Source organism: Oryzias latipes, chromosome 13 (assembly GCF_002234675.1).
Source record: "Oryzias latipes chromosome 13, ASM223467v1".
Taxonomy (NCBI): domain Eukaryota; kingdom Metazoa; phylum Chordata; class Actinopteri; order Beloniformes; family Adrianichthyidae; genus Oryzias; species Oryzias latipes.
Window position 1 is genome coordinate 2,822,837 of NC_019871.2, and position 20,582 is coordinate 2,843,418.

The 20,582-nt window shown below is 44.5% G+C and overlaps 1 protein-coding gene across 6 annotated transcripts in view; it reads right to left on the minus strand.

The window, feature by feature from the left end:
* Positions 1–287: 287 nt before the first annotated feature.
* Positions 288–20,582, minus strand: part of LOC101155449 (alpha-actinin-4) — a 44,651-nt gene continuing 24,356 nt past the window's right edge. Inside the window, exons 4-23 of one of the 6 annotated variants that reach the window (XM_023961710.1) lie at positions 20,128–20,214; positions 18,019–18,106; positions 17,193–17,271; positions 17,005–17,086; positions 13,337–13,422; positions 11,434–11,526; positions 11,219–11,344; positions 11,042–11,146; positions 10,807–10,954; positions 9,489–9,639; positions 9,311–9,419; positions 9,023–9,163; positions 8,688–8,870; positions 8,478–8,612; positions 7,502–7,681; positions 7,278–7,424; positions 7,109–7,141; positions 5,504–5,584; positions 2,298–2,456; positions 288–1,719 (exon numbers count right to left, since the gene is read on the minus strand). In XM_023961710.1, the coding sequence (XP_023817478.1) occupies positions 1,561–1,719; positions 2,298–2,456; positions 5,504–5,584; positions 7,109–7,141; positions 7,278–7,424; positions 7,502–7,681; positions 8,478–8,612; positions 8,688–8,870; positions 9,023–9,163; positions 9,311–9,419; positions 9,489–9,639; positions 10,807–10,954; positions 11,042–11,146; positions 11,219–11,344; positions 11,434–11,526; positions 13,337–13,422; positions 17,005–17,086; positions 17,193–17,271; positions 18,019–18,106; positions 20,128–20,214 (2,372 nt within the window). In that variant the 3' untranslated portion in view covers positions 288–1,560. Of the gene's footprint in view, positions 1,720–2,297; positions 2,457–4,826; positions 4,893–5,503; positions 5,585–7,108; positions 7,142–7,277; positions 7,425–7,501; positions 7,682–8,477; positions 8,613–8,687; positions 8,871–9,022; positions 9,164–9,310; positions 9,420–9,488; positions 9,640–10,806; positions 10,955–11,041; positions 11,147–11,218; positions 11,345–11,433; positions 11,527–13,336; positions 13,423–14,996; positions 15,083–17,004; positions 17,087–17,192; positions 17,272–18,018; positions 18,107–20,127; positions 20,215–20,582 lie in introns of all 6 variants that reach the window. The other 5 variants (XM_011482201.3, XM_023961712.1, XM_020708019.2 and 2 more) reach the window with 5 other exon arrangements.

The window sequence follows — 20,582 nt, forward strand, 5'->3', positions numbered from 1 at the left end:
GACGTCTGCTCTGCTCTTCAGCTGGAAGCTGAGCAGCAGTTTTCTCATCTCAGTGTTTTTACAGCGAATCCAGAAGTTCAGAAATCTTTAGATGAACTCCTGCAAACCAACGTGAGCAGAGGGGATTCTGATGGAGAAAAGACATTTCCTGATGAGAAATCACCAAATCTGCTGAAAAGTGAGCGTTTCCATTGTTGAAGAGCATAACTGATCCAAAACAAAACCCAACAACTAGGATTCAGAGTGACTCTGGTTCAACAGATGAAGAAGAAGTCCAGACCAGCAGGTGTTTTGTAAGGAAACTTTATGTGTGCTTTGTGAAACTCAGATATCATTAAAGACAGAAGGCGTTGCAGTTTCCAGTACAGCTGATAAGGTTTGATATTAAAGAGTACAAAAAAAAATTACAGATCCAGAGTTCATCTCTCTCAAACCTCGCAGTAAAAATAATCAAAGAAGCTTTTGGTCCAAGTTGGTTCTCCGGTCTGCCTGCCCCCCCACCCCCCAGTGTGCTGAACAGAATGGGGGGGAGGGGGGGGGGGGCGGAATTTGGGCGGGAATCGTCTCAGAAAAACGGACCGATTCCCAAAGCGCTTCCCAGAAATCAGGCTGGCCACACTGTGATTGCATAGCTTGTTTTTAATTTAATACATTTCACTTTTATTGACCGGAATGTTTACATGAGGACGACCTCCGCTCAAACCCCGCCCCCTTCCTGCTGGTGGGGTTGGATTTCCTTCAGGAGCAGCGAGGGGATGGAAGGGGGGGGGGGTGTAGGCGAGGAGGGAGGAGCAGGCCGTTTTTTAACGCCTTCATCCTCGTTCGCCCATTCAGACGCTTCCACGCCACCGGGACCCTTCGGTTGGAAGCGGACCAAACATTTTCGGAAAGAAGCGTCGCCGAAGCAAAGCCGAGTAATCAGAGTACAGGAGGCCACGCCCCTAACTCCTCCCCCCAGAGCTCCTCCCGAAAGAAACGGAACGCCTGGAAACTGCCGCCGACTCTCCCTTTTAATAAACGCCACTCTGCATCTAAAGCTCGCCGTCGGTTTCTCTGGGACTGTGTCGTTCCTCGCACTGAAAAAATAAGTATGTACAGCGCTGAGCCCCCCCCCACTGTGTAAAAAACAAAAACAAAGATAAGAGGGAAAGAGCTAAGGTTAGACAGGTCATCTTCTCCAGCAACGAGGCTATTATGGGTAAATATGTCATCTTTGTTGCCCCCCCTCCCAACGCATAAACCTCTAGGATCTAACATTCCTGACCAGGAGCCCCCACCCCACCCCACGCTCTGACCCCCTCCAAACCTGGCAAAAAGAAAGGAACTTATAATAAACAAAAATGAGCAAAAGTATCATAACCCCCCCCCCCCCCCCTCCCCAGTTTTACCCCCAAAAAGGCAGAGAGGGTGAAGCTAAGGACCCGCACTGCTGCGCCCCTGGATGTGCCCGTTCACGCAGACCGTGGCGGTCCTGACATGTATGAACCGGCACACGCAGGGACGCCTCACCAACACCCCCCTCCCCCTTTTGTCCCCCCCCCCTGTCGCTCAGCGGCTCCTCTACAGGTCGCTCTCGCCATACAGGGCGGTGGAGAAGGACATGTAGTCGAGGGCTCCGGGGACGCCGTCGGGACCCGTGTAGGGCGCCATGCGGGCGATGCAGTACTCCGCCTGGTCGGGGGGCAGCTCCCTCCTCAGCTCGTCCGCCATGATGTAGTTCTGAGGGAAACAGCAAAAGGCAGGAGGCTCACCGATTGGTCAATGGAATGATGGGGACCGTCGCCGTTTCTTACATGCGGCCACAGAAACTCGTGTTGAAGCGTTTGCTCAACTCGCCAAACAGGAAGTGAAAAAGCAGTTTAAAAGCAACCCCCCTCCCTTTAATCCCCCCAATCTGTCAGTTTACGGACAGATTTAGGGCTAAATTTATGTGTGCGTGCACGTGTTGCAGCGTGCACATGGTTCTTAACGGGCTTCAACCTGGAAGCATTAAGAACCAAAAGCTGCACCTTTGTTTCAAATCCATGACAGCTGTTGAACGTGAAGAAGATTCATGAACTTTAGTGGATCTGCCATCAGAACCGAAGGGCTTTGGACTGATAGTCTACTGCCGAGCAGCCGAGCAGGTCGGCTGAGCCGGGCGGGTGGGCCGAGCAGCCGAGCAGGTCGCAGGCTTGTTGGGGTTTGAGGTTTGGCTTCTAATGAGCCCAGTTATCGAGTAATCCCTAAACTGGACTGTCACGGTTAGACGGCTGCGGTTTGAAGCTGCGGTCGGCGCGTCTGCGTCCTTGTCTCACCTTATCACCAGCCAGGATCTTGAAGGAGGCGATGACCTGGTCCGCCGAGTCCTTGTCGGTCGTTTCTGAGGACATGAAGTCGATGAAGGCCTGGAAGGTGACAGCGCCGCTGTTGTTGGGATCCACGATGCTCATGATGCGAGTAAACTCTGCGTCGCCCTGGCAACAGACGCAGAACAGGTTAACCCGGAACAGACAGCGGCTCGTTTCCAGACGGAGCGTCTCCCCGATGACCACCCCCTCACCCCATCCCCGTTCATGCATGCATAGCAAGGTCAAAGGTTAGAACCGGACAGACAAAGGAATCAAACACTTCAGGGCTGCCCAAGTCTTTAGGATTTTCCACCTGGAAGTTTCCCATCATGCCCTGTTCACTGCTGAGGACCTGCACACGGTGTTGGGTCCGGCTGGTTCTGGTGATCAGCAGGAGGCCGTGTGTGTTTAGTGTCAGACGGGGCAGCTCTGAGAGGCGTTACACAAAACGCATGAGACCAGGACTACACAAAACCAGGACAACAGATGAGACCAGGACTACACAAAACAAAAATGGCTACACCGATCCTCCATTCTGTTCTCAAGGCTTCATCCCAGTCTGGTTACCGTGGCGATCTCATCGCTTACTCTGAGGTCAATATCCAGGACTGTCAATGTTTCGCTGTTGGAAACAGTTTTCCTAAAAATTTATTAATCCACAAACTTTAAATTTGATATAAAATCTTCAAACGTTTCAAGAAAAAAATGACAAAAATACGTCAAAGAACCAAGAGAAAAAGAAAATGTACGTTTCTAGTTTTAAATGTCTCCACTTTATCAAAATATAAATACATTATGAAGTTAGGAATAAGATCATGATAGATATGTAAATAAAAGAGTTAAACATTAAATAGGATGAGTTATTTAAATTCCCACAGAAAGAAATCCTTTCTGTTGATGCCTTCAACATGTCATTTATTGCATGCAGAAGTACATCTATGTCTATTTATCATCAAGAGATCTTCACATATATGGAGATGCATCTATTCATTTTTTCCAGTTCAGTCAGGCCTAATCATCCATACATGTAGAAATGCATTTTTATTTTGTCTTTAGAATTTTATTTTGTTTGAAATAAACTAAATAAAAAAATAAAATAAAATAAAAAAATCAGAAAATTCTTCATGAGAAAAATATTTTGCATAAAGATTTTTGTTGCAGCTTCATGATCATTTCTGGACCTAATTTCCCTTCTTTAAATGATATTTTTCTGCATTTTACAGATGAAAAACGAGGACGCCAACCGACTAAACCAGCCTGAACTCTTCAGAAATCGCTGATCCTGGATGTTTGAGTTCTACTTTAGTCCACGTTCACCAGAAAGGGACGGATGAAGAGAAACATGGAGCCGGAGCGAGGAAGAGGAAGAGGAAGAGGCAGCAGGATGTCTGCAGGTGGCGCCAGAAACAAAAACTGTGTTTTCATTTGGTCCAGAGTCCTGAACTTGGGTTTGGTCTGTAGACTGCCATCAAGCAGACTGTCCTGTTTCAAACCAAAACCATGTGACTAAAGATCTCTTCAGTCATTGGTCAGGAATTATGAGGGCGGGGCAAAGCAGCTAGAGGCAGACATTATGGAAGTCCTGCGGTTCGCGGTCCTTGTGGGACATTTCACGGATTTAAACTTTATATTTTCCTGACTGATTTTAAACTCCTGTATCAACGTCACGTACAACACTTTGACTTTGGTCTGGTGGAGTCGTGCTGTAGGGCGGTTGCCAAGGAGACGTCGGCTGTGAAGGTACGCTCATAAGTGTCTATGACAGAGATTGTTGGGAAAACAGCGAGAAGCCATGTGTGTCACGTTAAAAGCCGTTTTAATGAGCCTGAATTCATCCGACCACATTTCAATGGGTCGCCGGGTCTCATCGCTGTGGTGTTTTGACAGAATTCTGTTCAGGAGCTACAGGTAGCTTTAAGGATGACGTCACAGCAGCGCCCGGCGCGTCCCGCCCAACGACTCTGAAAAGCATTTAAAAGCGTTTTCAGCTGTGATCAAATAGACGTAACAAATGAACAGTTGAACCTGATTTGTTGCTTCTCATTTGTCCGCGGCTCATCCGTTCCATTCCTACTCTGTTTACGGTGGCCGTTTTGGTCCAGATGGAGCATTTTCAGACTAAGGAAAAATTCAGTCCGATTAGAAATAACCCGTCAGAGCGGTTCCTGGTTCTGGGCCAGGGTCTATTTGGGTCCATTCAGACTGAAAAGTTGCTCCGGAATATCGGCGGGAACCAACTCTGGTTTAAGAAAATGTGATCAGTCTGGATGCAGCCTTCCTGTCAGAAGAAGAGCTCTACGCCGTGAGATGCATTTCTGGTTAGAAAGACGATGGCTCAGCCACTTCCGCTGCACACTTCCCAAAAGTCTGTGTCCGTGTCTTCATTGATTTTTGTTCGCTTTGTACGATTACTTCACGTGCGTGTAGCCCCCCCCACTCAAAAGAGCCGTCCTAAGTTGGACCTGCAGACACCCAGCAGAACGTCAGCAGCAGTACCAGGCTGGTTCCCGTAGAAATCAGCAGAGCTCGGAAATCATCGGAGGCCATCTGTCCCGACCGCTTCTGCAGGGCGCCGCGGCAAAGAGCGGCGAGCACGGCGCAGACAGGAAGAGGATGAAGACAGATAAAAAGATGAGGACAAGGTGAGGCCAGAAGATAAAGGCACAAACGGTTAACACGGAAAAAAGTCTTAGAGTTTGAAACCTGGAGGAAAAAATAAAAATAAAACTGGTGAGGGGCGGGGCCCCGAGGAGCTGAAACAAGACCGAAGCGACAGAGACCCCTGGTGGACAAACAGGAACGCAGCAGCATGCCGACAGAATGAAGCCTCCTGAGCTCACAGAGCCGACCAATCACAGAGCAGGGTTTGCCTGAGTTTACAGAGCATCAGAGCCGACCAATCACAGAGCAGGGTTTGCCTGAGTTTACAGAGCATCAGAGCCGACCAATCAGCAGGATCTGATTTCCGCACTGACCGATTTAAAAAAATTGTGGCCATTTGTGGCCATAAAAACATGACTGAAGTCAGTCAGTAAAAAAAATATTCCATTTGTTTTCTGACTTTTCCTGCACAGATAACGTTTGGACATAAACTTTATTTAAACAGACAGGAGTGACGGTGCTTTGTGACCCGGCTCTCCTGCTCGGAGACCCAGATGGACGGCAGCTCCTACCTGCTTCTCGTTCTCCACATCGTAGCCCAGACTTATCAAGCAGGCCTTGAACTCCTCGGCTATCAGGGACCCGGTGTGGTCCTGAGGTGGGCCAGACGGCCAATGACAGAGCGGCACGTCATTGTGACACGGAGGGGGAGGGGGGGGCAACCACGAGCGCCACAGCATGCGATGGAAGATGAGATCATGTGGGGATGAAGGGACAAGCAGGATGGATGTTTAGACGACACAAGCAGACACACTTCCACAAAAAGTGAATAAAAAAAAAAAAAGAACGGTGATCAGACGGATGAGACGGACGTGTTTGACCCAGACGCTGATGAAGAACAGATCACATTTGACATGAAATGAAGAAAAAAACTAAAACATCTTTTCACAAAAAAGCTAGATTCAATGTTTTTGGTGGATTATTCCAAGAAGAAAACTTCTTTTAAACCCAACTCTTTCAAACTGAGCATGTGCAGGATTTTACTCTAAATTAACACAATTTCAAATTGATTTACTAAAAAAGGTTTCCCTTTATTAATTAAAATCGTTTCGATGGATGCAAGTAATGCAATGAAACAAAATGAAAGCAGCAGTTTTAATTAGAGGAAGGATGCTGGAATATTATCTAGATTAAAACAATTTATCTGACATTTTCTAAAGTGCAGCGTCTGGATTACAAACAATGTTGGTCAAATTCTTTTGCAGTTTCGTTATTTTCTCCAATTTATATCAAAATTTAAAATAATTTTTACCAAATTTGACTAAAATGAACATGAAGCATTTCAGATTCCGGGAGGAAATAATCCTCAGGTTTGTTTTGGATCCACGTCTTCACCACTATTCCAGGTAAATTCCCCTTGTGGGCATGACAGGTTCATGACGTAAGGTGGCAAATGGACTTCTGGGTAAGCGAACGAAAAGGGCAGAACAAAGTAGCGGCCCTCTTCACCCAAACGTGTCTCTGAGCTCCTTATTTTAGATTTGAAACTCCGCTTTACACTGAAAAAAATCTGATTTTGAGTCGCCAAAAGGTTCAGAATTTCTTTTTTGAAACCTAACAGCTCACGTCTTTCATCTTCAAGCACGGCTCTGATAAACAGACAACTTTAGTGTTTTTTTCTCATTAATTCATTACTTTTTCTTTTAAATTTACATGTTTTAAAGTCCATAAATGTAGGACGTAAATGTAGGACTTTAAAGTCGTAATTTGGAAAAACAAATGCGTTTGTAAACTGGCCCTAAAACTCTGTGGTACATCGTAGAATTATGGTTTAATATACTAAAAGATATATCTAAAAAATAAAACAATGCTTGGTAAAATAGTAAAGTAGAAAAATGTGCTGAAAAAGAGTTGATTGTTCATAACTGCAGCTTTTTCTGAACATGAATCATATTTTATGATTTCTTTTTGGACTAATGACTGCTTTTGTTCAGTAAATTCAGTTTTCCTTTACATTTTCCTGCCATTGATGCAACTGTTTTTCTTCCATTCTCCCATCCTCTCCTTTGATAGAGTCCACCAGTGTCCCTCATAAACCAGGTGGCCTCCTGTAAGCCCCGCCCCCTCCCCTCCAGGTAACACCAGGTGCTCCTCAGTGAGAACGACGTCGTACTCACACATCTGCCTCCTTTCTCAGCCCCGCTGGTGCTCTAAACATTTGATCACATTCAACATGAAACATTCCTTCCAGAAAAATCTGTCCTACATCAGAAGAGCGAACATCTTCCTGCTGAAGAGCTCAACTGTGAGGACACTGGACGGACGGGGACGGGGGCGGGCCCTGACCTTGTCGAAGTGGTTGAAGGAGGCGCGGTACTCGTACAGCTGCTCCTGGCTGATGCCCTTGGCGTCGCGCGTCAGAATCTGGTTCTCCACCTCGTTGATGGTTCTGGCGATGGTGGTCAGCAGCTGCTCCCAGCCCACCCGGAGGTGCTGCGGGGGGGGAGGAGGTTCAGACGGACAGCTCTCCGGGGGCTCAGGGCCTTGAAGCTCTGCTGCAGAGTGCTTACCTCCATGGTGTAGGAAGTGTACTGGTTGTCAAAGATCAGGGCCTCCTGGATGTGCTGATGGTATCCCTCCAGCGTGTTGATTTCAGGCATGAAGAACAGGATGGTCTGCTGGTACTCCCTCAGGTGGGTTAGCTGGTCCTCCAGGGTCCCGTTCATCTCGATGGATATCCTGCCAATTTCCTGAAAAGACACAAATCTTTCACTCTTCTTGAAAACTTTGATTTCTTAATTTTCTTGGAATAAGTGCGACCCGGTCCTACGGTCTGATCCAACACGCTGAGCTCATCTGAAAGGATTTTTACAGTGAAATGTGATTTTTCAGCTTAATGGTAAATGCAGCGACTGAACCCTCAGTAGTGCCCCCAACCTGTGAAGCCGCCTCCTTTATCACAAACATTAAATCCTTTATGCAGTTTAACCTTAGCTTTTTTAGGGGTTTTATTTATTTTTGCAACATTTTCCATATTTTAGCAGCGATTCTATCATCTGCACACGTCTACAAAGTGGAAGCTCCAGGAAAAAACCAAAACAAGCTAAACTAATAAATGGTTATATTGGTATGAGCTGGTCATGACGACTAAATCTATTCATGTTTATTTTTAAGAATTTTTAATGGAGATATCTATAACTATTTCAATGGTTCTGAAGGTCCTAAAGCTACTTTCTCACACTGGTTAATAGAGAACTAGATTTTCTAGTTGCACTATGTTAGCTTGATTATTGAAGCTACTTCACAGAAATGTTCTGCTTAAGGTGAATAAAATAAAAATCTGTTTATTAAGTTTGAAAGTCAAACAAAAGTATCGGATCAGGACTCAGGTTCTAACATTCATTTGAAAACTGTTGATGGAATTCTTTCTGCCTTCATTTAACGGTTGTGGATCTTTAATCCCGTTTTTCTCCGTTTGTGCTGGAGTGGATTTTAAAGGCGCCACACATCTAAAGTTTTACTGAAAGTCCTTGGGGAGCAGGTCACCTCCATCTTGGCCTGAATGTAGCCGCCCACGACGTTGGCCTGCTTGGCGAACGTGGCTCTCAGGGTGTCGTTGGAGTTCTGCTTGTTGAGCTCCCCCTGCAGGGCTTTGTCTCGCTGCGGCACCATGGCCATCGCCTGCAGACAGACACACACACCTCTCAGGGACCGCTGGTGGAGAAATGACGGGCAGGGGAAGCGCGAGCCCCTCACCTGCTCCCATTTGTCGTCGATGCTCCTGGGTGTGATGGTGGTGTAGGGGTTGGCTCCGCTCAGCTTGATGCCGTTGCTCTGGGCGATCTTCTGCACCTCGGCTTGGATGGCCTGGATGGCCTCGCGCTCCTTGTTGGCTTCGGGCAGCGTGGACTTGAACTGCTCGTGAGCTGCGATCAGACCCTGACGGCAGAAGAGGAACACAAAGTTTTAGGCTCTTTCTGCAGGCTGTTGAGCAAGCTGAGGCAGCCGCAGGTCCAAATCCCTGTTTCCCTCACAGAGGGGAGACACCTTAGAAGACAGCAACGTTCCGTGGTTGACCAGCTTCCACGTACCTGGATCTCCTCGATATTGTGAACAATGAACATGTCCTGCAGGTCCTCCATGGCCCCCTCCATCCAGTTGTTGAACGGCGCCGCCCTCTTGGCGTACTCCAGGTACAGCTCATCTATCGACTCCAGCTGCTTCTCAGTCCTCTGCGAGGAAAACCAGATAAGAGACGCTTTCATTAAAAGCGAACAGATTTGGATTAAACTGAACCAACCATCTTCCTTTTTCATTAGTTTAAAGTTTAAAAATGGGAATTCGGTGGACTCTGAGCCCCGTGACTCCGGGACTCGTACCTCCAGGGAGTCTTTGCGGCTGTGGGTGAGCGTTCCGAGCGTGTCCCACTGATCGCAGATCTTCTGGCAGCGGTTGTTGACGCTGGCAGAGTCGTAGTAGTCCAGTTCGCTGAGAAACAGAGTTGGTTTTAGAGACTCTGACGCCGCGCGTCTCCGATCCGTCTGTGTGTCGTCTTACTTCAGCTCCTGGGCGATGGCCGCGATCTGCTCCACCCTGTCCTGGTGAGCTGCCAGGTCGCTCTCGAAGGCCTCGTGTTTCCGTAGCAACGCCTTCACCTCTGACAGAGTGGAGGTCTCGTAGTCTTTCTGGGTCAGCATGGCCTCTTTACCTGCACAGATTCAAAAAACATCTTCATGATTCTTCAGCTTCTTCTTCTCTGGTCTCAGATCAGAACTTCTCAGAAGAACCCAAATACATCACATCAAGCATCCCAGACAGCGATAATGTGTGAACCCGTCTCTAAATTCACCATCTGATCCGAAAAAATTACAGTACAAATATTTGTGTTGTCCAAAATCGCAGATTAAGCTAAATATAGTATAATATGGAAAAAACAAATAAATAATCTTCATTGCTATAAAAATGCAGAACAATTTAGGATTTTTAGTGTATTAACTACATTTATGTGCGACTGTCACCAGAAGCAAGTTAACCTTCAAAATATAGTTTCGCTGAGTATTCTTATTTTCAAAATAAAACTATCACGTTTATTTTGTAGATAAAAAAAAATGTTGAAGTTTAGTTTTTTTTATAAATCTAGTTGACAATTTGAATAAAAATGATAATAAATATGAACTTAATTACATTACTAAAGCTGGTGATCAATCATGTCTGCTATCGTACCAGAACACGTCTGTAAAATGTTAGCCTGAAGTTTTTGGTTGGTTTGGTTTTTCATTCCTTTTCAGTTTGAAAAACATGTTTTTCTGTTTGAAACCGTTGTCAGTTCAGATGAAAGGATTGTGAGTGTTTTCTAGTTGTTCCATTTCTACATCTTCATTTACTGTCTTCAGGTCATCGACGGACAGGAACTGCAGTCAGCTCAACTGAACAGTGAAAAACTGTGGAGAACAATTTCAGGATTTGTTGCTAAAACAACAGTTTGACGTTTTTGTTTCCTGCCGAGGTTAACCAGGAAGTTAGCAGAAAAAAACGTTTTCTTTCCCTATTAATCTATTAATCATTTTCTTTAAAGGGATTAATAGTTTCTTTCTAAATGTTTGTGCTTTTCTCCGTTATGTTATGTTATCTGTTTGTAAAAAGGTATAAATGATGAGGATTAAATGTTTATTTTTCATATTTCCACCAGAAAAGCATCCATGTAGCAACCATTCAAACATGATATTAAACAGTAAGAATCGTGCTATAATCTGTGAATCTCTGATATTAATTCATAAATCAAACGAAACGCCACCCAAGCAACAAACCCACTCCCACTGTGAACTGCTTTAAAAGGTTAAGGGGGGGGGGGGGGGGCTGCAGAGAGAGAACTCACCGTTGGTCCAGGACTCGTGGATCGCAGCCTTCTGGTGGAACTTCTCGGCCAGATGCTCCAGTCTCTCCAGGCGCCTGATCTCACTCAGGATCCACTCCTCGTAGCCCTTTTCTGCCCCCTCCAGAGTGTGCCAGGCAGAGTTGATGTCCTAAAAAAGATAAAACCGATAACCTTAACCCAAAGCCCGGCGTGCCGCAGCACGCGTGACTCTGACGTGAAGCTCCGGCACACGTACGGACACCATGCGTCCCTCTGACGGCATGAAAGCGGGTCGGTTGCTGAGCCTCAGTTTGGTCTGCAGAGTGTTGAAGCTGATCTCCAGCTGGCACTTCTCCTGGACCTGTGGACACAGACGGGCCGGTCAGAAGAACTCAAAGGCAGCGGCCTGCAGAAGAACTGAAGCTTGCAGCACCTTGGGGGGTTTGTGCACTGTGCGGTAGTCTCTGAAGTCCTCCTGCTTAGCCTGCATGTCGTTCACAGTCTTCTGTTGGGTTCGGTCTTCCAGCCAGGGAATCGTCCTGCGGATCCACTCCAGCAGCTGGAGCGGGAAGAGCACGGGAATGTCAGAGGGAGGGGCCCAAACACCTGAGTTTTCCCAGAGGGAGGGTTAGCATGCGTCGTACTTACATTGCTCGCCAGTTTCTCGTAGTCCTCCATCATTTGTTCGTTCTCTTGGTTGACGGCCAGAACTTTGCAGATGCGGTTTGCGGCGGTTTCGGCCTTTCAGAAAAGAGTTGGATGAGCAGCGAAGACTCAGAAGGAGGTCTTCTTCAAAATAAAAGCTTTTACGAAACCTAAGTTTTCTGTTTTCACGTTAGCGGCTCTGAAGCCGTCGGTGTAAAAATATAAAACCACGCCACATGCAGGCAGTGACCAGTTAACGTCCAAACCGCTTTACCCATCTAACCCAGATGTTCACATGCTGCTGCAGCTGCTGCAGCTGGTTAGTGAAATGCACCAAAGTCAATGAGTGCTTCTTTCACAACGCCATGCATTTCCTGTCACAACCTGAGTCGTGCGGTCCTCAGCAGAGCGTCTGTCTACATTACTGAACTCTACTGAACCACTGGAATAAAACAAGAAAGCAGACTTTAACAAACGGAGCAGAATCACATCATACTGGAATGTAAATCTATAAAAATAATGACATCTATCCCATAGAGAGAAATAAATGAGTACAGGAGTGAAGAGGCGTCGAACGTCAGCAGATGTTTCCCACAAAAATGAACCAAACACGAGGAACGCAGAAAAACGTTCCAGCTTCTTTCTTCCCATTTGTTTGTTGCCATTTTTAAAAAAAATTAAAACTACGGTGGCCTTGAGGCACAAATCACGTCAACACAAAAACATATTTAAGATCGAAAGGACAATTAAAGAAGCAAAAAATAAATAAATAGAATATTACATTTTGGAAATTTAAACAAAATTCCAGAAACAAAACAAAAAAAGCACTTTGGAATCCAAATAAATGTTCAAAACATGAAACAAAAAACTGGAAAAGAAAGGCATTATGGGACATCCCTGATTGGAGGATGACGTTTGTTCACCTTTTCAACAGGTAATCATTTGAATGGCAGTATCTACCGACATTAAAGACCCACCCAGTGGTCTTTTAATGAGGATTCTGCCGTTTTTAGCTAAATTCATGCATAGTTTTTAGGACAGGCCTGCAAATACGACTACTTACCAAGTTCTGGAAAAACATGCTTCTGCGGCGTTTATGCTTCAGCGACGTCATCGTCAGTGATGCCACATAATACCAGCTTTTTCCAGTTTCTCATTTCGTTGAGTTTCTTTTGATTTCTAAAGGTTACACTGTCTTATAACCGTTTTGCTTTTGTAATCATCCTCTTTAATGTGTCATTTTCTGGTTCACGCAAAACCAACGAGAAAGAATTAATGACTTTCTTATAAAGAGAATTTGTGCTCAAACTCAAAAGATAAAAAGACAATAAGTCTTAAAGTAACTTAAAGACTTAAAAATATTTTATATCCTTAAAATATGAAATTTTTGACCGAAATATGAGGTGTTTTTTTCTTCTGATCCTAACATTTTTATATTTCCACTTTAATTGAATTATTAAAGTTCTGACGGACGCCTGTTCTCTGCGTTCATTGATGCTCATCCTTGACCTCATTCTGCACGGCGTGGGAAGCTCGAGTCATTTTTGGGGAAACAGCTGATGTTCAAAGCGTCCGTGTTTTCTTTGCGGTTCCTGCAGAGTTCCCATCAAAGTTCTGTAAATAAGCCTGACTTCTTCCCCCCATTTGAGGAATCTGGAGCTGCTGGATGAGGTCTGAGGAACCAAGCTCCATCCAGCATTTCTCAGCCAACATTTTTGGTTGCTCGTGGGAGTTGACCCACGTCGAGTCCAAAGCCAACATTTCCCCCTCCTCACAGAACATTTCCTGCCTTTAATAAAAGCTCTGATGGAAACTCTGCGAGGGTTCGGGGGGGGGGGGGGGGGGGGGGGGGGGGGTGTTCTCCGCAGAGAAGCGTTGATGTGAGTCTGAAGCATGAGGAGCTCACCTTCTGTGCACCAGAGAAGGCATGATAGAAGCAGGACACATAGGTCATTATGGCCTTCTCATCCGGCCTCAGAGTGCCCACGATGTCTAACCCAGCAGAGGGGGGGGGGGGGGGGCAGCAGAGAAACAGAACAGAAAGAGTGAAGCTGCAGCTGAAACACTCAGAGTTACACTGCTGCTGCTCCGCAGCTTCCACTTCTTCCGCTGAAAGGAGGAGAGGAGGACCAGAGAAGCACCCTGAAGAGGAAACGAGGAGCCCTGGGGCCCCCAGCGGCGCACCGGGACACAAACACATCGGTCACCCACTGCAGCCTTGTTCAACAGGATTCATTTAGCAGACGAGAGCGATGCAGAGAAACGACGTTTCTTGGATCAGAACGACATTGAGATGTTTGAGGTCCAGCAAAGAGCTGCTGCAGAAATAACCGAAATGCTGCAGAATCCACTGATCTGCAGCATTTCGGTTATATCTGCTGCAGTTTGCAAAGCATTAAGGTATTTCTGACTCTCTAAATGCCAAATGAATCACAAGAACCAGCTGCTGATTTAATCTGACAGTTGTTTTTTTTCTCTGTGATGCAGCTGCACACAGGAGCTTTGGAGGAGGAAGTAAACCTGGAGCTCCTCTTTCAAAACGTTCTCTGCATCTGTGGACGAGGATCCAGGTGATCAAAACTGAAACCAACCAACCAGTCTTCTGCTCTTTCAGTCCTCTGATCCTGGGTTTTAGCAGCTTCTATTCTCATGTCTAATCATTTTAGTCGAGCAACAAAAGGATCCCTGGTTTCAGCTTTTAGTTAGACTTTTGTTTTTTGGGCTAAAAACCTTAAATTAAATCTAAAGCAGCTTTTGACCACGTCTGCAAATTAAAAGGGTTCTGTTTTATTTAAAAAAAAAATACATTTTTGGTCCGTCTGCAGGTTTTAAATTTCAAATCTCACATTTTATACTGAATATTGGGAAAATAGTCTTTTCTTAACAAATTAAGACTTTAGTGTAACTTCCTTAAAAGGAAAGCAAAGTTTGGTCATAAACATAAAAGAAAGTACGGTAACCTCTTTTCAAAGATCTTTTTGCAAAAACGCCAGGATGATTCCCGATGACTTACGTTCCTTTTTGGCCACATTTGTTGTAAAAAGCACAGGTTTGTTTGCCTTTAGTCGTTGTGGCTGAAGGTTAAATGTTGAATTTGGTCTGAAAACATTAAAAAGCATTAAATAATTTGTCTTTGCGGTTTAAACCACCTCAGTTCTGTTGACTCTAAATTTAACAAAGGTAAGACAAATCACAGATCTGTTGACAGGTTTGTGGTCTTTTTAGTTTTTGGTTTTGAAATGATTTTGGATGAAAGTTCCAGCGCATAAACTCCATTCCGTCTTTCTGTTGCTGATCAGGCTGCTCTTATTATCAGCTTCACAATAATATCTATAAACTGTTTCAGGTTTGGGTTCATTTTCCTGCTTTGCAAACGGTTTTTGGTAAAAGAATTTGGAAACGTTCTGAAACCAAAAGCCTCCACTGCTCCTTTCACACCCCCTCCCTCCCCATGCAGCTGCATTCACACGCGTGTTTGTGTCCCAGTGGCGGTGAGGCGGTGAAGCCATGCTGGGCAGGAAGCAGCACCTGGTTAGTAACCTGTCAAGTTTCAGGTCTGACGGTACCTTCTGTGCTCCAGAGAAGGCATGGTAGAAACTGGACACATAAGTCATAATGGCTTTCTCATCTGGGCGAGCAGTGTTCACTATGTCTATGAGGCGGGGGGGAGAATGTGGTTATAAAGACACACAGGCACAAATACACAGGCAGGACAAAGGAAACACACAAAAACACAATCAGTGATGCTGAAAACTCAATCTTTGCTTCTAAAGCAGAACCAGCAGAGCTTTGGCGGCTTCTTCACTCATTTCCAAGAAGGTTTTTTTACCGACATAATCTGAGCAGAAATCGGCGCGAGTCTCATCCAGTTTCCCAACATCTGAGCGTGCGTGAAGTTCTCAGGAACTATTTCTAAAATGTCTTTAATTCCAGACATACCGTGCTGTTCTTGGCTTTCATCAAACTAAACCAAAGGGTGCTGGAGCTTCCTTTCCAGACACATGGAGCAGATGCTCAGGTTCCTCACAGGAGCTTGGTTTCTGTGTTGGAGCACCTTAAACCTAAAGCACGGGCCGGTTGGTCACTGCAACCGTTTGTTCTCTGGCACAGAACGCCGGGCTCTGCTTCCATGGGGCAGAAGAACGGTTCCCACGGTAACAGTACCGTCCTGCTGCGAGCGCCAAACATGACGGGTAACGCTTTAGATGAAGATTAATCTAGTTGATACGACATTAATTAGCATTTATGAACCTTATAAGTTCATGTGCTGCTGATAGACATTTACACTTTAAACTGCTAACATGAGCATGGGTAGATTTAGTTTAGAAGACATTTAATAGTCATTTATGAGCATTTATTTTGGGTCCAATGTGTTTGTCTTCAACTGCATCTTTGTCAATAGTTTGGCGTGTTGCAGCCTCCTAAAGGTAGGAATTATACTTAATATTTATAAACAAATGTGAATGAATGTCTTATAAATGTCCTAAAAAGGCTAAATAATGTACATTAAATTCTTATAAGTGGTTTATGACAGAAACTAATAAGCGTTTCCCATAATGAGCCTCTGTCGTGCTAAATCAACATTTAGACCTTTGAAGTTTATGATAATATTAATTCCTCATGAGAAACAATCCCAAAGTGGTGCTTTGATCCATTCACACATTGATTCACACAAAGAGCTGTGAAAATAACTTCATTAATATTATAAATCTTTCTTTAGTTTCTCAAAGAGAATATGTTATATAAATGGATACAGTTTCTTCTGAAAGGCTTAAGAAAAGCATGAGATGGACCCTTGAGGATCTTGACTTCATACTGCGGGTCAAATAAACAAAGACTCCTACACTATTCAGTGTATTGAGAGTACAGTAACTGCACCTGGGCACAGATGGTAAAGGCCTATTGTGAGTGCAGGCCGGGACAGTGAGCAATCAAACCCTCCTGTTGCGTTTTCTGTACAGATTTTGGACTTTGAGTCGCCCGAAGATCACCTGACCGACCGTTATCTCCGCCCAGAAGGTCTGGAAGAGGAAGTCTGGGCATCTTTGCAAACAAAGCGAGGATATTGAGGAAGGAATCTGAACTGAAATGAGTGAGAAAGCAGCCAAAGGACCTGCGGCTTACAGCAACTTTAAAGAACATTCTGAGATACAAAGTGAGCTGACTCACAGGTTCAAGCTCAGAATTTAGACCAAACTAAGCTTTTCTCCTGGTTCATAAAGCACACAGATCAATTCTAGCGCATGAACAAAAAGACAAAAACAAAGATTCATCAGGTGCTGCTGGAATAAACAGTTTGAGATCAGTGGCATGTTGCACATACATGCACACCAACACAAAAACACAACCAGCACTTGTGTTATCGTACAGGAGCTGCAGCCAGCAGTGCAGTTAGGTCACATGCAGGACAACAACAGGAATCATAAAACCATAAAAACATGATCAATGCTAAACAAGTCATGTGCTTTAAGAGTTTAAAACTGTAAATCTTTCACACTGGAAACATTACAAACTACCTTTAGACTCATTTTTCTGCAGATCAGAGGATCCCTGCACGCTCTGGTCTCCGCTTACCTTCAGCATCCAACATCTTGGGGATGTCCAGGTGCTTCTCTGCCACCTCGAAGGCGTTGTTCAGGTTAGTCACCGGGTCGTCCTGAAACGGCAGCAGAAAGGTCACCAGCTGCTAAAAGAAAGCACAAAGCGGCAGCGGCACTAGCAGCAGCAGCGCCCCGACAGGTGTGCGGCGGGTCTGTGCGCACCTTCCTGAGGCTCTCGTAGTCGATGAGATCGGGTCTGTGTCTGTGGATCAGAGCGTTGAAGGCGAGACCGTCTTTCCAGCTGAGAGGGAAACACAAATGCAGAATGTTTTAGATTCCAGTTTTCAAACCATTTATGCTCCACGTCCCCTCCAAAAAAAGGGATATTTAAAATTAATAAAAGCCCTAATCCCTCCAACAGGGGGCGCCCTTTCCACAGAAATATACTGGTATGATTTACAAAAGAGTTAAACACTGAAAGTTCACACCTTTACAAACAAATCCACTGAAATGCAGCATCCACCACTTGTAAAACAAAAATCTGAGTATTTCCCCTCTGGAACCAAAACCTTCCCAACTCCCTTGGCAGTGAGGTTCAGCCCGTTCTGACGGGGTCGTCATGTGTATCCGGTTAGTAACAGTTCACTGCTTTGAAGCTGGTTCCTGTTGAAGCAATAGGATGCGACTTTGCCACACAGCTTCTGTGTTCTGGCCTCTTTTCTGTTGTTGAATTAAAGATCGGGCTGAACGCGCGCCTCGTTTTTCTTGGACCATTCTTCCGCTTTAAAACCGAGGAGGTTTTGTTTGTTCTGTCAGCCTCAGAAGTGACAGATTTCATGCGAGCGGACCACAACTCCTGGAAGACGTTTGCCAAGTGACATTTTTGATGTTCGCAGACCACATTCAGCCTTTTCCAGGCCGTGAAGGCTGGCCAGACTTCCACACAAAAAGCTGTTTTTGCTGGAGATTTGATCAATTCTTTTAAATCATTTCCGAAATAAAACTGAGAAGCGGCTTTAACCCTTCAGGACCGGATGGAAAACATTACCTTATGTGGAAATTCTGCACGTTGACATTCTTGTAGGGGGCGGTCTTCCTCTGGCACCACAGAAGAAGACCCTCCTTGGCAGAAGTCTCTGCAGTAAAGACGGAGAAAATGAAGATTTGTTGTTTTGATAAAGACAAGTGTGTGTTTTGTTTTCATGACTGTTTTTCTGGCATGAACTGCCTTGAAATCATCAATAGAATTACAACTGACGATGTTTTACTTGTGGATAAAACCTCTGAATAATGGAACAAATGTGGATTAAAGTGTTTTTTGTCTCCAACTCAACACAGATAAATAAAAAGCCAGCATGGCCGCTGGCGCGTCATCCTTTTCACAACCAGCAGTGAGAGGCGGCAGGACTCTGTGCTGGGTGCCATTGGCACTCTTAGAATTGCCATGGTTACGGTCCCAGGTGGGTCCGACAGTCTTTGCAGAGGCTGTTTCACTAAACAACCCTAATGCCAGGAAGTTGTTTACAACTTCAGACCTTTTCTTGTCAAAGACCAGAAAACCCACAAAACTACAGCAGCCACAAAGGGTCAAACTTATGAGGCACATCTAAAGTTACACAAGTTTACTGTAAAAAGATCCAACTTTATAGCAAAAGGTACTCCGACTGTTTCCAAAAACGTTTGATACCCAACACAACAGTAATAAAGTATTAGAGCAGCGTTCCCTCCATTATCACAAGTTACCTTCCAAAAATAACCCGCGACAAACAAAGGGTCATCTTTTTCTTATTATTCTAGATGTTCTACATCGTTCCTTTTCCGGTGACCCAACGCTACTTTCGTGAGATTTGGAGAGAAAACTTTGAAACAATCATGGTGCACAATAGTAAAACTGCTAGACAGTTTACAAAATACAGTTTGAAGGTTCATTAAACATAACTAAGATATTCTGATACGTCGACGGTGTCATTTTAACAACAACAGCCGTAAAGCCAAAGTCCACTAGCTTGATGCTAACGTATAATGAAATTTCCCATAGGATGGCTAATGCTAACACTTGTTTGACCTAAACCTACATTGCTGACTGAATGAACAGCTTTATAGACTCTCAGGCAGGAATTTTCCCATCTCCTTTAAGGAAACCATTTTTTACAATTAACCATTTGTGGTCAAAAGCACCATTTTTTGCTCAAATCTTCTGGAATATAGTGTAATGCTACAGCGCGAGCTCCACCTAGTAGCTAAACAGGAAGGCCCTCCAGGAGAGGCAGAACATGATCTGAGAAATCATGTAACACTGTACGGAGATCATCTCACTGGTTTGCATTTTCATTAATTGTTTTTACAGTATGTGAACTGTATCTGATTATTATGAATATCCTCAAAACATATATAGATTATTAATGTATTTCTACACAAATACGCCTAATGTGTAAAGAGAATACAGAATTGAATCAAATCGATTCTGGAAATTATTGTCGATCCCTCCTAGCCCTACTGTTCAGTTTGCTAAATCTACATTAACCTCCGGTCAGTCCTTCGTTTCCGTTCTATTATACTAGATCAATTTTCTATGAAAGTTTGAACTTTAAGAGTTTAAACATGAGAAAAGTGGGAAAATGTTCATGTCAGTCTGAGGATAAAGTCTGTAGTGAGGAGCCTTAAAACATCTAGAACCCTTATTTTAATACCGTGATAAATGTGTGAAAACTGCATTTGCAGATTTAATTAAAAAACTATATTTTTAGTAAAACTATAACTTTTATGTACCTTTACTTAAAATTGAATTATTTAAAAAATATCGAAAATAAGAACGTAAAGAACATGAATTCTAAGTTTAAAAAGAGCCAGGATGAGAAAGAATAGGGGGATTTAATGCTGAACTTGCAGGGACAAGAACGTTCAGAGTTAATTTATCTTCCATCACGGCTAAGCTCACACCGAGCTCTGCTTCTGCTCAGCTTCCCACAACACGTTAACCACATGTCTACATGTGTCTAAGACTGAAATCCCCGCAGGGTTGAGTAATTCATAGAGTGGTGGAGCCGTTTGTGACGCTGCTTGTCCTAAAAGCTTCTTCTCTGAGAGTTTAATTCTCCAAGTGAATAAAGAAGCAGGAGCTTTAACCGTCCGTCTGACAGGTCACACTGAGCTGCACCTTCCACTGAGATGTCCTGGATGGCGAAACGGAGGATGATGGTCCAGATCATGCCCAGAGTCATCTTGATGTTTCCATCGACGATTTCTGTGGGAAAACAGAGCAGACTGGAGGTCAAAACATGGTCTAGGGTCAGGAATCTCATCCCGTCACACACGTGCTCGTCACGCCCACGCAGCCCTGGCAGCTCTTTACATGACCAGGTTTCCCGGCAGAGTGTGAAACTCGCACAATGGGTTCTTTCAAAAACCAAATAAAAGCCCAGTAAATATTCCAGCACCTCAGACTGTTCTACAGGAAGCATTTCTGGCATTTCATCCTTTGAGAAAACTCCATCTGAACCGAACCTTCAGATAAAAAAAACAAAAAATTTTCTGTTTCCCACACACACGTTAGAAAGCAGACGAGTGGCTCAGGTCAGATTCCACTCATAGTTCAAACAGTGCCCTCATACC